This window comes from Artemia sp. Qi Xiang Cuo, chromosome 3 (assembly GCF_049724085.1).
Source record: "Artemia sp. Qi Xiang Cuo chromosome 3, ASM4972408v1, whole genome shotgun sequence".
NCBI lineage: Eukaryota > Metazoa > Arthropoda > Branchiopoda > Anostraca > Artemiidae > Artemia > Artemia sp. Qi Xiang Cuo.
The window spans coordinates 80537034-80554212 of NC_142796.1; the positions used below are offsets into that span (position 1 = coordinate 80537034).

Consider the following 17179-nt stretch of genomic DNA (forward strand, 5'->3'; position numbering starts at 1 on the left):
AGACTTTTATGCTGATTTCAAATATATAAGTTTCATTAAATTTAGTCTTACCCATCAAAAGTTATGCGCCTGAGAAAATTTGCCTTATTTCGAAAAAAGGGGGAAACAACCCCTATAAGTCATAGAACTTTAATGAAAATCACACCATCAGATTTGGCGTATTAGAGAACCCTACTATAGAAGTTTCAAGCTCCTTTCTACAAAATGTGGAATTTTGTATTTTTTGCCAGAAGACAGATCACGGATGTGTGTTTATTTTTATTATTTTTTTTTTTTTTATTTCCCCAGAGGTGATCGTATCGATCCAGTAGTCCTAGAATATCGTGAGAGGACTCATCTGAACGGAAAGTAAAAGTTCTAGTGCCCTTTTTAAGGGCACTAGAAAATTGTGAAACACAACCCAGGCCTGAGAAAATTTAGCTGATTTTCGAAAAAAGGGGGAAACACCCCTACAAGTTGTAGAACCTTAATGAAAATCACACCATCAGATTCAGCGTATCAGTGAGCCCTTTAGAAGTTTCAAGCTCCTATCTACAAAAATGTGGAATTTTGCATTTTTTGCCAGAAGAAAGATCACGGATGCGTGTTTATTTGTTGTTTTTTCCCCAGGGATGATTATATCGACCCAGTGGTCCTAGAATATCGTGGGAGGGCTCATTGGAACGGAAATTAAAAGTCCTAGTGAAATTTTTAAGTGACCGAAAAATGGAGGGCAACTAGGACCCCTCCCAGGCTCACTTTCTTCCCAAAGTCACCAGATCACAATTTTGAGATAGCAATTTTGTTCAGCATGGTCAAAAATATGATAACTATGTCCTTTAGGAAGACTTAATCTCCCAAAGTCCCCGGGGGAAGGGCTAAAAGCTATGAACTTTACCAAATGTTGACATATAGTATTGGTTATTGGGAAGTATACAGATGTTTTCAGAGGGTATATTTTCTGGTAGTGGGGGGGGGGCAGTGGGTCGAGGGTTATGTGGGAGGATATTTCCATGGAGGACATTTTAATGGGGAAAGGAAAATTGCTATGAAGGGGGCACTGGATTTCCCAGCATTATTTAAAAAAAGATCAGAAATTAAATAAAAAAAACAAGTTTTTCAACTGAAAGTAAGGAGCAACATCAAAACTTAAAACAAACAGAAAATATTACGTATATGATTTGGGTTCATCCCCTAGGCAATACCTTGCTCTTTAAGTCAAAGATTTTTAGCACTTCTATAAGAGCTATTTATTCTACTTAACGGCCTTTGTGATTAAGGGGTAATTTTTAAAGAATTGGAACAAAATTGGAACTCTAGCGTAAAGAGCAAGGTATTGACAAGGGGGCGAACCCCCTAATATATGTATTAAAAATATATGAATATAGAAGTTCGTTACGTAAGTTAATTCGTAAGTTACGTATATTTATTACTAATAAAAACGTTCGTAAATAAATTGAACAAGTTTCGAGAAAGCCCTTTTAACTAAATAAAAGTAAACTTAATATGAAAATTTTATTTTAATTATTCTTTCACTGTATGCCAAAATCAGACCCTGTATTAATTCAAAAACGTTCACAAATTAAAAGAAAAAACAAGTTTTTTTAACTGAAGATAAAGAACAACATTAAAATTTAAAATGAATAGTAACTGTTCCGCATATGAGAGGGACTGTTACCTCCTCAACGCCTCGCTCTTTACGCTAAAGTTTGACCTTCTCACAACTCTATTTTTTTAAACAATAAAAAACTTTAGCATAAAGAGCGAGGCGTTGAGGAGGGAACAGCCCCTTTTACATACGGAATAATTTTTGTTCGTTTTAAGTTTTACCGTCGCTCCTTACTTTCAGTTAAAAAAACTTGTGTTTTTTATTTAATCTTACAAGCGGCTAAAGGTATTAGGTTGAAACTTTCGGGGTTACTACAACTACTACTTATGTTACTGTTACTACTACTACTACGATTGGCTACTACAACTAGGTATGACTGCAACTGCGGTTATTTACGACTGTGACTGCTTGCGTTTGTGACTAATTGCGGCTGCAAATACCTGCGACTACGACAAATTATGACTCCGACCAATTGTAATTACAACTCCATCTACTTGTGACTGCGACAGTGACTGCTTGAAACTACGATTGCGACTATATGCGACTGCTACTGCAACAACTTGCGACTATGAATGCAAATACTTGACAAAGTTACTGTTACTACTTGTGAGTTCGACTACTTGTCACTGCTACAGTGACTACTTGGAACTGTGACTGTGACGACATGTATTTTCAACTGCGACTAATCGCGACTGCTACTACTGCTACTACTAGATTTACTATAGAACTAAATCAAAAGAGTTTAACTGCATCCAGATCCAGGTTGTCATGATGGCACAGATGCAATATCTCAGGAATGGAACAGGGTATTAAGTTGAAATTATCAGGGAAAGTTGAGGGGATGTAAAACTAAATCGAATAAACAATGTGTATCCAGACTGTCAAAAGGGTGTCCGTGCAATATCCCAGGAAAAACTATGGGTATCATGTTGGAACTTCAGATTAAGATTTTTGGGATGTTAAACTAAATCGAAAAACAATATGTGTATCCAATTTTGTCCGAAGAGCATACTTGCAATATGCCATAAAACCCAAAAATTAAGCAGATTTTCATCCAAATGATGTGAAAAGTTTCCCCCGTACCCATCCATCCTAAGCATAAAAGTATAGCTATTATTAAAAACTGTTTCAAAATTGTGCCCAACATATAAATAGTAACGCAAAATCTGGATTCTCATAAAAAAAAGACTTAAAATATTCTTTTCTATCCGAGTGAAAGAGTATGATAATTAAAAGAAAAACAGAAATTAATTAAATAAAAACTTTCCCCACAGAAGAAGTTTTCCAAAGAAAAGTTAAGAGCTACATTAAACCAAATATTAGCATAAATAAAGTTGAATTATTTTTTCAAGCGCAAAACTACCATAAGTCATTGTCAATAAATAAACGAAACCCAAAAAGAACAGAAATTACAACAAATAAGCAAGTTAAACTTAAAACAAGGAGAAAATACCACAAAGAGGAGTGGGGCTAACACGCTCTATGCCTTCTGAAGACCAAGAAGTAATTTTCAAAATTCTGAAAACAAAATATATTTTTAAGACCTTTTCTCCTTTATGAATTTAATAAATCGAAAATCATTAAGACTTTCAGGGATGTATATATTAAACTGTCAGTTCAAATTATTTTTTTTTTTTTTTACAGTAATCTTGGTTGTGAGGGTGATCTTTTTTTGATATCATAAGTAATAAAAACACATAGCTCGAAATAAGGAATGAAATAAAGTTCGAATAGGAAAACCAATAGTAAGGAATGAAGAAGATCCAGTGATAGCAGTAAAAGCATTGAGAGCAAAAGATCTGAAGATCAAAATAGAAGTGCAGAAAATTTTGATCAAGGTAATAATTGCTCCAAAACAGAATAAAGTATAATCACAATGAATAATAATCAAGAATAATGAAGAATGATGAATAATGAAGAATAATCAAGGAACAATCGAAAAACCTAAAATATATCTCTTAGTTTTTTAGCTCTCCTGTAAAATTGATTTATAATTTTTCTTTTAAAAACAACTGTCCGTGAATATAATCGAAAAGATAATCGGCAAACCTAATAACAATCAAAAACTAAATAATATCCAAGAAGCAAATACCAAATAGAAACCTAATAACAAACGAATAACAATCAAAAAATCTAAGATGTATCTCTCAGATGTTTAGCTCTCCAGTAAAATTTGTTTGTAGTCTTCCTTTTGCAAACAATAGTTAGGGAATAAAAATAAAAAACCTAATAATAATCGAATACCAAATAACTTCGAAACATCCAATACCAAATTAAAACCTAATAACAAAATAATAACTATTTAACTAATAAAGTATAAAGCATAAGCTAATAAAGACTTCCAAAGTATCACTGATAAAGCAATAGATGGCACAGAGCTTGATAAAAAGTCCCAAAAATAAAAGTCAATGATTTGAGGAAGAAAAAAGAAACCACCTTGGTTGTCATGGAGGATATGTAAAGATTTTAGTTTTAAACAATAGCTGTTTAAGAGCTTGTAGAAACAATTACGAGAATAAAGCAATTATAATAGAAGGGGATAAGGGAAAGATACATTAGCGAGAGTGGATCGACATGTTTCGTGATGATTGGGGTGCCATGTTTTCAGATAATTGGCTTTGTTTTTTTTGTTTTTTTTTGCTTAAAAAGGCCGATAGGCTCAAAACTCCCATTCAGAAGCTCGATTTCTCGAACTTTCATTCTTATTGCACTCCTTTTGCGGACATTTTCTCCTTTTTTCTCCAAACTTTACAACTTTCAAATTATACAAACAAACGTGCTTGCTAACTATTGACAAGCAGCTACAAAACGATTAGATTTTGCGTATTAAAAACCTCTGGTGTTTAGATTAATTCAATTTTTCACTCAATCAATTTATTTTAAAAATATCAAAATATCAAAAAAAAAAAAAAACAACACACAATTTATATTTCTGACCACAGCTCTACGGCCTATATTTTGACGAGGGTTGCTTTTGACGAGGGTTGTTCTTCACTTATCATTCATTACCATGAATGCTTGTGAAAACGTAAAAATGTCAAATATGTTCTATTCCTTTTGAATTCTTGGCTATAAGCTTATCTTCAAGCTCCAATTCGAATCAGAACTTCTTTGGTAAAGTAAAAACCAAAAATTAATCACAAGCAAACAACCCAAAGCTTATGTCTCTCTTTTTCACTTTCATGCAAAATTTACCTTCTGACATACTGAAGCCGCAAACGATTCAACCAAAAACGTTCAAATTCAACGAAAAATTAAAGGTAATTTTTTTTACTGTCTATATAATTGATTTCCAGATTCCTTATCAATATTTTCAGGTCGGGCTTTTCTTTCCTTATTTTTACGACCCAAAATACTTTATATGATGGCATGTATGTATGTATTTAAAGTGATGAACGCTAAGCGGTATTTCGAGAGTGGCGGGGCGGGGTTCAAATAAAAAAAAACAACAGAAAATATCATTAACAAATAACAGAAAATAACATAATTATATGAACATACATGTGATTATATAGGACATAGTAAATATCTCAGGGGAGGGGGGAATCTACCATGTTCAAATGTCTGTTTACAGGCTTAGAAATTGTCCAAGTAAACCAATCAATTATAAATTGTCTTGAATTATTTGCTCAGAAGTGTTAAAATAAACTTTATTGGCTTACTGGTTAACAGGTTCGCACGAGTCTAATTTATTAAGTTCATCCAGCTTTGATTCAATTTCATTCTCCAGATATCTAGCTTGTCGACGCAGTTCTAAAAAAGAAGTAATTTTAGTTTAGTTAAGAAAAAAACATTTTTCTTTGTGCAGGCTAAGATACTTAACACTGAAAGGGAAAGTGTTTAAGAGTTTACGAAGGATATTCACAATATAAGCTTATACTACCGACAATACAGCGCCAAGCCGTCTGAGGAAAACAAAGCTGCAGACGCTACTCCCCCGCCCCATTCTTTTCCCACTCATGAAGTCTCCACTTTCTTTAGTTCTATATTGTAGTATCTTTCCATAATGAATGCTGCATTTGCAGCAGCCCAGTAAAGAACAAAGTTCAGTCTATAGTAGCCAAAGAAAATCTTTTGACAAAAATGCCAGGGGAGAAAAATTACCATTTGAAGCCGATTCATGAATGGAAACTATGAAATTGCAAACGAAAATGTTGCACAACAAAATCTGCGGTTAGAAGACAAATTAAAATTACAATGGAATAGAGGAGCGTGTTATTTTAACGCCTGTAAAGGATAAACAGGAAGGAGGAATTGAATTCCTGCCAGAATTCCTTAATTCAACTGAAATAGCTGGTTTGGTAGTCCAATGCCTTAAAACTGAAGAAAAACACGATAATTATGCTAATGCGTACTTTAGATATTTCAGAGGGTATATGCAATGGAACATGCCACGTTGTTACTGAATTACATAACAGCGTAATAAAAGCCGACATATAATTACTGGGGAAATGCTGGAAAATAGTTTTTTTGGTATATCTATGACATCACAACGAGAATGAAGCCCAACGAGAATTGAAAAGCAAACGAAACTGAACAGCGAACGACACTGAACAGCAAACGAAATTGTTGCTCAACGGGAGTCTGCTCTTAGATCACACGTTACAACGAGCGTCAGTGTTTATCTTCTCAACTCCAAAGCAGCCCTAGTGAAACACTCGATTTGCCAATAAAAAACATCATCTCTGGAGGTATTTCAAAACTGATACGCGTGTCGATCCTGAACAGGAAGCATTCGCGAAGCATATCCTGAAGCTATAAAATGGAAATTTTCCCAAAAATGACTCCAATGAAATCAAATTATCTGCGGATATGATTTCCAGTGATAATTTAATGGAGGAAGTATTTGGAGATTGCCTTGAGAATCAAAATTACAATGGAACCAAGGACCACGTTATTTTTGTACTGCTCAACAAAGAAGTAAGTAAAACAAAAGCGAACATTGTCGATCGCTTCCTAGTAGAATAAAAATCCTATAAAAGTTATGATTCCATGAAGGATAAACAGGAAGGAGGATTAAATTTGCAGCAGAATATATAAATTCAATTGAAGTTGACTTAAACTATCCGCATGACTTAAAACTAAAGAATCATACGAAAATTATGCTACGTAATTAAAACAAAAATAATTACTGGGGGAAAAAAGTTCACATTCCTTGCGTTATACTCAACTCCAGTAAAGGTCAAATTGGATGTATAGTACAACAACATCATTTTCCACTTCGACCAGCATTTGTGATGACCATACATAAATCGCATGGGCAAACTCCCAAATTTGTTGGCATCGACTCCTGTCCACCGGTCTTTGATCACGGAATTTTGCACGTAGCCTTTTACCGTGTTAAACGACAATATAGCTTGCAAGTTCTACTACCACTTGAAAAGGAGCGCCATCTTTACAGGGAATTTTGTTTGCCTTTTTTGCTTTTTTTGTCTTCCTGTTTGTGTTTATTAGTCTTTTTTTATGGGTTCGGTTGAATTAAAAGAATTTAGTCTAGAATATTATATATCTAGAGTGTGTGCGAGATGATGATTGCCCAGTAAATGTCCTGAAGCCCGAAAAGACACATCATTTCGGGCAAAACAAGGTATAGTCACCTGAGAGTGACTCCTGCCTTCACCCATTCTCGTGGAACTTGTACATGACAACGAATTATTATGATATCATGTAGCTTTTAGATAATTTTTTATCAAATTTTGACGTAATTGGTATCTATGAGACGTTTTTAAGTCCAGACCAATCTCCTTGGCTTTACTAATTTGTAGATTATGATATCCATATGAAGAGTCGATCATTGATGAGCCGAGGTGGGATCAGATTTTGGGTCAGGGAGGGAACTAGGTTTGGATTGGGGAGGATCTTAGTATTTGGAATAGAGATAATGTAGACATTTTTCAAGTGATATTAGTTTAAATGGTAAAAATAATATAATCAATAGGGTGTATAAGTTGCTAAGGACTCATTTGGAGTTTTTCAGTAGTGGTTTGACGAGTTGCTTGCCAGAATACCGCCCGAGAGTCGTCACATTGGCATGAGTGATTTTAATTACAATTTATTAAATCTAACCAGAATGGTGATTTTGTAAATTTCATTATTTCAAGGGGTTTGTATTCTCTGGTTGGTGCACTGACAAGAATAACTGCACGAGGTGTAACACTGATTTGCAGTGTTTTTGATATGTCGGTGAAACTTAGTAGAAATTATGATATTATGGAGGCATCATAGTAATGCTATTTCTTCCAGAACTGGAGTGAATGATAAAGGAGTTGGAATGATCTGAAGACTGTAAAATTTTACCAAAGCAAATTCTACTAAGCAGTAAGAAATCGGATTAACGACGGGGCCTGCAGTGCGTTACTATAGCCGTGTTCGATCTCTGCTTCGCGAATTCTACTAATGATATATCATTCAATTATTCAAACATACATCTCTTATGGTTTTATCCTAATAAGCAGCAATTTTTACGGTAATTTCAAAAGAGTGAAAATTCTGTAAAACAAATCAGCAAGAATAATAGGTAAACATGTTAAAGAAGTGAAGGATACACGTGCTTGTCTTAGTCTCTGGGTCTGCTTAACGTTTCTGAACTACGTGATTATCAGGCTGCAAAGATAACCTAGTCACAAGTATTTTTTTTTTTTTTAAATTTTACCGTGCTAATAGTAATATTCATCCTTATGATATCATGCTTAGTGACACTTTTGCGGTTGAGCATAGGAGAAGTGCATTGTCCAGATTCATATTGAAATTTCTTGGAATTTCTCTGGGGAATTCATTGCCGATGATCACCAGGGCGGCTGATTGTCTTTTATATTTAAAAAAAAAAAAAAAAAATTATTTATTAAAAGATAAATAATTTGGTTTTTGTTGGGGGCGGGGGGAGGGCTATTTTGATTGTTGAATTGGCTGGTTTGTTATGTTAGGGAATAGGGAAAAAAGGTGGTAACAAGGAAGGGTTGTGGGGTAGCAGGAAGATAAGAGGTGTTGAAACTGGTGTACTGTGATGTGGAAGTGATATAGTTGAAAGAGTCTGGTTTGAGTTTGGCTGTTTTATTCTTCATTTTTCTATTATTACCAGAGCCGTTCCTAGGATTGGTGGTGCCCGGTGAAAAATTAATTAAAGCCCCCCCCCCCGACTCAAATATAAGCAAAAAAAGACGAATCAAAGTGAAAAAATTTTAAAGTGGGCAACCCCCGATCCCAGATGCCCCCAAGCTGCACCACCCAGGGCAGCTGACCCCCCCCCTTGAATAGCTCTGATTATTACTATTATTATTGCATTAGTTGTTGCTGCAACCTAGTAAAGAGCAAACTACAGCCCATAGTAACCGGAAGTTTAAACAGGTGTTTTGAAAAAAAACACTATAAAGTAAGGAAGAATCACCATTTGAAGCTGAGTCAGGAATGGTAGCTGTTATTTCATAAATCTTAATACTAAAATCTATATATTCACGTTATTGGAGCAAAAATAGGGATTTTTTCTATTATCGGGGATGCACTGGAACCTGTTCTGTTCTTACTAGCACTTAATTTTAAAATAGTTCAAAATTAGTGTTTTTTTTTTTAATTAGCCTCCAACCATCAATAAGAAGAAATGCAAGGTTTAGGATCTTTATAAAAGCAGGCCTCGAGCTTCTATACCTAAGCAAAAAAGTCCTCGAAACACTAAAACACATAAAAAATTCAAAACTAATATATGCCAAACATCAAGTTAACACAAAAAGCAACACAAGTTAACACCCAAAATAGCCTTTCGTAGTCCTTTCCCGACTTCCTTGGTCAAATCTAGCCCTTCAAGTCTCATCCGATTTTCTTTATTGCCTTCTGCCTTGATCTAGTCCTTTCCCAACATCTTTGGTTCAAATTCCAGGCGAATAAAGGACATTAAAATATAAGTATTTTTTTTACACAATTTGTTTTAGCATTACAATAAAAACAAGCATGTCTATACAGAACAAAACAACTACTTTCGGTTCACAATTCGTTTCCAGAAACAATTTGTGCCTCGAAAGTAATTATTTTGTTCTGTATGAATACGTTTACAAACAAAACAAACGTATTCAGAAACATATTGTTCGTTACTGATTTTGTTCAAAATTACACTCAATGATCAAAGTTGCCTCTTTGTACCCCCTTTGTACCAAAGTTACCCCTCTCTAAAAGTACCGAGGACATCCACCTACTTTTTTTGGACCTTGAACCCATCTTAGTTTTAGCAATACCTGAAAAATGAGACTTGAAAAAAAATTTTGTTTGACAGTATTGCCAAGTTGAACCATTATAATAAAAAAACCCACTAACTAATACAATTTAGCAGTGCTTTCTAGCCGTAAAATTTTTTAAATTAACAGCTTGCTTTTTCTTAAGAACAACTATGCCTTCAAAGAGAAGTTACACCCTCTTAAGCTGTTTGATACCTTATGTTTTAGCTTGTATTTTTGGTGATTTTTCACCCACGTCTCTATTTTTATCTTTGCTTCTGCTGCCACCAAAAACTGCACAACTGCATATTGAAGTTTTTTTTTATTACAAATTCAATGAATACGTTTATTTTGATTGATAATGTTTTAGTTTTTCTGCTGATGACAACCACTGGTGTATACTGTAGAAATATCCAGATTTTTTGTATCTGTTTTCACTGTCTAATAAAAGGAATTATCTCCATTTGAACTTTTAAGTATTCTTTTCCTAGAAAGCGCAAAATTCTAAGCTTTTGTCCAGCGTATGGGCTTACTGAATAGAGTTAAAAGATAACTTCAAAGTTTTAGGAGTAAAAATAGAGTTAAAAATGAGATTAGAAAGATCAATAGAAGGAAGCCCATCACCCATTCTTGGGGAAGAAGTTAGGTGTCATTCATTTAAAAAGAATTAAGAAAATAATAATACTTTTCCCATGGTGAGGCTAATTATCATTAATTTTTTGAATATTCAACAGAAAAGGAAAATCAGAAAAATTAAAAATCAGGAGAGAAAGATAAAATTACGCTCTAAAGAAAATACAAAATAAATGAGAGGTAATTAAATTTAGCAGGTATATGCGCAGATCTTTCACACATGTTGCTAGCAGTAATTTTCATTAGCATTTAAACAAAATTGGACTTGAAAGAAAGATAAACTAGGCTCGAGACGGAGTGAAATTTGGAGGCGAAATCATTAGCAAAATCGTTATATTCATATTAATGAAGCATGAAATATGTTTTTTTTTCTATTGTCAGGGGGTGCCACTGGAACCCCTTTATGCGGCCTCTGAATGAGCTTTTTATACGGTAAAATAAAGTTTTTCTGAACAAGTTCAATCACGATATGTTTCATCATAAACAAAATTCTTAGATAGAACCAAAGAGGCAACAGATGTTTTATCGAAACAAATTTAGATTCTTTAGAAAAAAATCGTCAAAGTCTGAAGGGAACCCCAGGTGTATTTATTCCACCTAACAGCTGGGTTATTCCACGCGCAATACTAGCTCAGGTGGCTTAATACCTGTTCCTACGTTTGCTAATTGACCTCGTGAGAACTGAGAAGTGACCCTCTCTTCTCTTTAATACTGTCTAAAATACGAATGGATATTGAAGCCATTACTAGAGCTGAGAATTTTTGAAGTCATCTCACTCGGACTGGGAGAGCTGATTCCCTAGTTTGCCAAAAATGTCCAATGGCCAGGAAAAAAGAAGGCATCTAATAAAAAATGTCCAGCCAGAAATATGTAATGGCTGGGGAAATTTCACAGGTTAAACGTTAAGCTGGAGGATAATATTGAGGAGGACAAGGTTCAAGAGCTGGCAGGGTATATAATAAAGATAGAGAACTTAGGCGTTAGTCCCCGAACGGTTGGTTAGGTTTTTGTATAATGATAAGCCCGGAAAAACTATCCATTGATCAAATCCAATACAATGCCGTGTCTCTAACCATGCTATAGTTCGCTCGAGGCGACTCTGCAAAGCTGTTTGTAGTCACAGTTCTGGCCGGGCAAACTTGTCAAAGATTCACACACATAGATATCAATTCAATGTAGCAAAATTTCACTTTTTGACTCAAAATCATCCCAGAAAATCCGAACAGCTTGAACCTTTTAATACCCAGCCTATTCTTGTCGGGGTTCTCAAAAGGAATTAATAATACAACAACTTCAACAAAAACATAGCGTCTTGTTTTTTATCTATTGTAGTTTCTCTTAAGAGAATATTTCAAGTTTAACAAGGAGGGGCGGGGTGAAAACAAGTGGACAGAACTGGAAAAATCCTTTGTGGCTCAATTTGGGGGGGGGGTAGATCTATTCTTGAAAGTTTCAACCAAAAACCCTAACAATTTTCAAATTTCACGACAAGACACAGTTCGGGGGACAGGAAGAAGACGGGAAGCATACTAAAAATATCTTTCCAAGATTTAATTTGGTCCATAAATCTAAATAAATTCTGAGATAACACAGCATACAAATTGAAAAAATTTTGCAACGAAGAAAAAAAAGAGGATAATTCCAACCAGTGAAAAACAAAACTAGAACAGCATGCAAATATTTCGGTCGAGACGTCCTCAGTGCAAAAATGAAAGTAAAAAAAAGTAAAGAATGCGACATTGGACTTTACAGTCCCTACCGGCGGTGCTGATCTTCGTTTCTTGGCCCTTCAGCCACGAAGTGCAATGGGTAGTTGGGGGCCAGCCATCATGTGCTTTCACACACCCTTCCTGCTACCTTCCCCAGATTTCTCCAGGTACCCATTTAAAACTGGGTCGACTCTGGCTGAGCTTACAGAGTCACGCCACTGACCCCCTTCCCAAACCAAATAATTGGGTACACTAGGATTCGAACCCTCGTCCCCTCGGACAAAGTATCGTAAATCCAGCACACCAAATGGAAGTAATCATTAAGAAATACAGAATAAAGTCCACAGGACAAGATAAGACAAGGCAAATCTCAAAAGCAAATACCAAAATAAAAAAGATTTTTTCAAGCAACGGTTTGTTTTAGAGTTCGTTTTTTTCTTTTATTTTGCCCCGTGAACTTGTAGCTGTATTCTTTACTCATAACTTTTACTTTGCACAGAGGGCGGTTGCACTGAGCGGGGGTCTCGACCGGAATAATTGAATGTAATTTTTTTTCTTACTGGCTGGAATTTTCCTCATTTGGAAGTATCCTCATTTTTTTCTTCGCTACAAAATATTTTCATTTTGTCCATAAATCTACTGATGAAAGTTTTCATTATCCAGGACACCTAGAACACAACTTGTCAAAAACCGGTTAACCTTGGAATTGCCTGAAAAACAATGATATTCTGTGCTATTTAAAATTTTATTAATCATAAGTATAAAATTTCAAGCCAATTCTTAATTTTGCAACCTTTCGTACGCAAGACAAGGTATTACGAAAAATATTACTATTTATCCAAGTAATTACATGCAACATTATATAATTGAATACACACCAAGTGACCCCCTCCCCACTAAAATATCAGACGAATTACACAAAAATAATAAGAAAAGTTAAGACATTACAGAAAAATCAGAAATCCTGAAATTTGGGGGAGGTTGGAAAAAGAGTTTTGGTGTGAAAGCCCGATCTTTACGCTATAGTTTGACTCTTTGTCACAACTATGCTTTTTAAAGTAATAAAAAACTTTAGCGTATAGAGCTAGGTATTGAGGAGGAGGCAGCCCCTTTCATATACGGAATAATTTCTGCTTGTTTATAGTTTCAACGCTGCTTCTTACTTTAAGTTGAAAAAAAACATGTTTTTTATTTAATATCTGACCATTTTTCATATAGCACCGGAAAATCCACAATGCACCACATGGTAGCGACATTGCCATGATATGTATTTTTCAGTGGGGGGGGGGAGGATCCCCCCACAAATACGGAGTAATTATGTTCGTTTTAACTTTTAATGTTGCTCCTTACTTCCAGATGATTTTTTTTTATTTATTTAATTTGTCGTGGTTTCCCAAAAAAATACCAAGACATTCCCTTCCCTTGGTGTAAAATGTCTCCTGGAAAGTACCCCCACAAACTTTCCTTTCCATTGAAAATTCTCCCCCGCAAAACTCTAAAAAAATCGCTCAACCCACCTCAAAATCGCTGAAATGTTAGCGAAAAAAAAGGCAGCAGGAAAATCAGCATTAGTTAAGAATTACGATAATCAGCCTTAACAAAAACAGGCTCTCCACATAATCATGTAGAGGGTACAAAACCATGATTGAAAAAAAAACACCCGATACCCGCTACAGCCCTTCACTCATGGAATATGGAAGGTCATATCAGCACCAAAAGCATAGTTATTGAACCTTAGAACTATGATGAACAAAATGGCTATCTCAAAATTTGCTTTGACGACTGAGGGGAGAAGGCTCGAGGCGGAGGGTGGCTAGCTGTCCCCAATCATTTTGGTTACTTAAAAAAGGCACTAGAACTTTTATTTTCCGTTTGAAAAATATATCTATCAATTCTCTAGAACCATTGGTTCGACACGATCACCCCTGGGAAAAAGGAAAAAACAAAACAAACAAACACACATCCGTGATCTTTCTTCTGGCAAAAAAAATACAAAATTCCATATTTTTGTAGATAGACACTTAAAACCTCTATAGTAGGATTCTCTTATACGCTGAATCTGATTGTGTAATTTTTACTAAGATTCCTTGAATTTCAATGGATTTTCCCCCTTTTTTCCGAAAAGCAGACAAATTTTCCCAGGGTTGTACCTTTCGATGGATAAAACTAAACTTAATGAATCTTATATGTTTGGAATTAGCAAAACAATCTAATTCTTTTGATTATCTATTCATATCAAAAGTCCATGTTTTAGGGTTTCGGTTACTATTGAGCCGCGTCGCTCCTTACTTAGTTCGTTAGCACGAACTGTTTGAATGAGGATTTCTCATACACAGGTCTTAATCTATCTATATACAAGGGGGTGGCATAACATCTGTTTCAGAGTCAGTGCTTTCTAAAACAACCCCTTTACATGAAAATAAAAAAAACCTGCTGACCCCTCAACCCTTAAAGGTCTGAGCTGTGTACACCTATACCAAGAAGCATTCAGAATTTTAGTTATGGACGCATGATATTCTGCGAGGGCATTTGTAACCTAAAAATATATTTCTTAATATCGATACACCCCATTCATTTGGAGAATTTCAAGCCTCTGGACACCGGTACTTGAGGACAAGCACAAGTCCACTGATTTGTATATAACTAAAGCCGCCTTTTTTTAAAGGATCCTTCAAAAGGAAAAAAATCGGAACATTTTTCAGGGAGGTAAAATAAAACAAAAAACAATCAGCAGTGGAGGAAAGCCCTCCCCTACCTCCAATCAAAAGATAATGTTTTTAGTTACATAGTTTCTAAGTCAACAGTTTGCTATCCTTACTGTTGAAAATCAAATTTAAAAGAAAAACAATAGGCCAAGTGCAAATTGTCCTACAAAACTAACATTCTTTCGGATCCAAATATTTGCGTTTGGGCATGTGTTAGGACTGACATTCCTTATTTTATGAAGATAATTTGATAAAGTAAAGAAAAATAATATTTTCACTTAGTATAAACCCGGTAAAACTATTATATGACAAATTTATCAGGGTAAATATCCTGTCCTTAAGTTTAATAGTTCTGGTGTCTACAGAATTCCTTGCTCCTGTGGCTTGTGGTACATCGGAAAGACTGAACAGTTCCTTATGGATAGATATTTTAGGACTATGTTTCAATGATAATGCCCTCAGAAGGAGAAAAATTGAAAACTTTGATTCAGCCCTAGAAAAACACATTTATGACCACCCGCACAATAATATTTTATTTGACCAAGCGAGTTTGATCTCACATGACAAGGGTGTGGCCCAGCAATACAGAGAGGATTTTGAAATATATAAATGCCAAAATATAGGTCTAGCTCTAAACGGACATACGGGATATCATGGTTGAAGCAATAGCTGCAACGTTGCAAAGAGCGAACGGCGACCCATACTAAAATAAAGTTTAAAAATGGGTTTTCAAAAAACTGTCAAAAAAGAAATTTTTTTTTAATTTGCAAGAGTTTTTTAAGAGCCTGAAACGCCTTGAAAATGGCGTCGCAGCAAAACCAAAAGTATATCATTGGAATTACGATTGTCAAAAACCTCAACAGCACCCCACCTTAAATAACAAGGAAAATCACTTTTTGCATCGATAGCACTGATGTGCCCTCTATTTTTTCTGCTGCTGCTTTTTTCTTCGTCGCTAGTGGGGCACAGGAACATTATAGAGTTATTTAATGGATAATTTACAAGCTAATTTTTACATCTAATCGCTTTATATAAAATCGACTGGATAGTGCCATCATAACGTGCTATATGGCACCCCAAAAATGCATTTTTGTGCCATTTCTGTAATGGAAAGGCCGGGCGGGGCACTTGAACATCACACGGAGCTGTTTAGGGTCTTATCTAAAAGCTAATTTTAACGACTTATTTGCAAAGAAGCAAAAATAATACAAACGCAAACTACGCAAGCTATTTGAACTGCACATATTAAATTCTTTTAATTATTTCATAGATAACAAATTTTTTTTTAGAAAATCCTTAACGACACCTAGGATAAATACCCCATGAACTTTTTTTGCGACAAATCACAGATTTTTTTTAAGGTAAAGTTTAAGAGAGATGAAAAGTAAAACCTGTATTTGATGCCCTATTTTAGCAAAAACTCATGTTGTTTTCATTAGTTTCTTTGCCTAATCTGGAAAATATCTTTTTATAAGGTTTATTGTCAATATTTTAAAACTTAACGAAGTTTTTCTAATGAAATTAAGAGAAACGTTGAAACTTTAAATGAAAAAAAATTACTGTTTCATGGTTTATGCAACACATTTTGGAAAAACTGTATCAGCCTCGTGATATTTTTCTGTATTTGTAGAATCATAAAAACTAGCCTTTTACTGAAAACCAAACTTTCTTGAGTTTTTTTAGAGAGCTAAAATCGTGTCGTTTAAGTCATTGATTTCGTGGCCGGTAGAAAAAACTATTGAGAGCTTTACCAATTATTTTTCTGTTTTATGCAGTTCACTTAAGGGTTTTCCAGATTATATTTCTATTTTGTTACGTCGGTTTTATGTCTTCAGTACAGCACTAGTTTTTCAGAATTCTGCAAATACAGGGAAATATCACAAACCAGTTTGCTTGAAACGGTTTTTCAAAAATGTACTGCATAAGCCGCGAAGTAGTAATTTTGTTCGTTTTAGGTTTCAACTTCGCTCTTTACTTTCTTCAGAAAACTTTTCTAAATTAATCATAAATAAATTAGGCTACTCTTATTTTTGTGTTCTTCAACGAGAAGCTGATAATTTATTCATCCCTAAGATAAGTCCTATGTCGACTTCGCATTGACAAAACAAAACGTGCTCCCAACCCCTCAGATCCAAAAGATATAGCACCAAAGATGCACTGATTAAAATGATACAACATACATTTCACTTTTTTCCCTAGGCATCTAATTACATTTGTTCAAAAGAATCTTCACCTTTTTAGTCACTTGTCTAGTGTTCAGGGTCACCCTAGCGATTTAGTGCCTAAACAAATCACTAAATCAGCACATAAATCACTAGATTACTCAAGAAAATTAATAAATCA

The 17179-nt window shown here is 34.8% G+C and overlaps 1 protein-coding gene across 1 annotated transcript in view; it reads right to left on the reverse strand.

Moving 5' to 3' along the window:
- Nucleotides 1-17179, reverse strand: part of Gos28 (golgi SNAP receptor complex member Gos28) — an 84217-nt gene that overhangs the window by 44389 nt on the left and 22649 nt on the right. The window contains exon 2 of the mRNA XM_089086640.1: nt 5251-5341. Coding sequence (XP_088942766.1) covers nt 5251-5341 — 91 coding nt within the window. The remainder of the gene's footprint in view (nt 1-5250; nt 5342-17179) is intronic.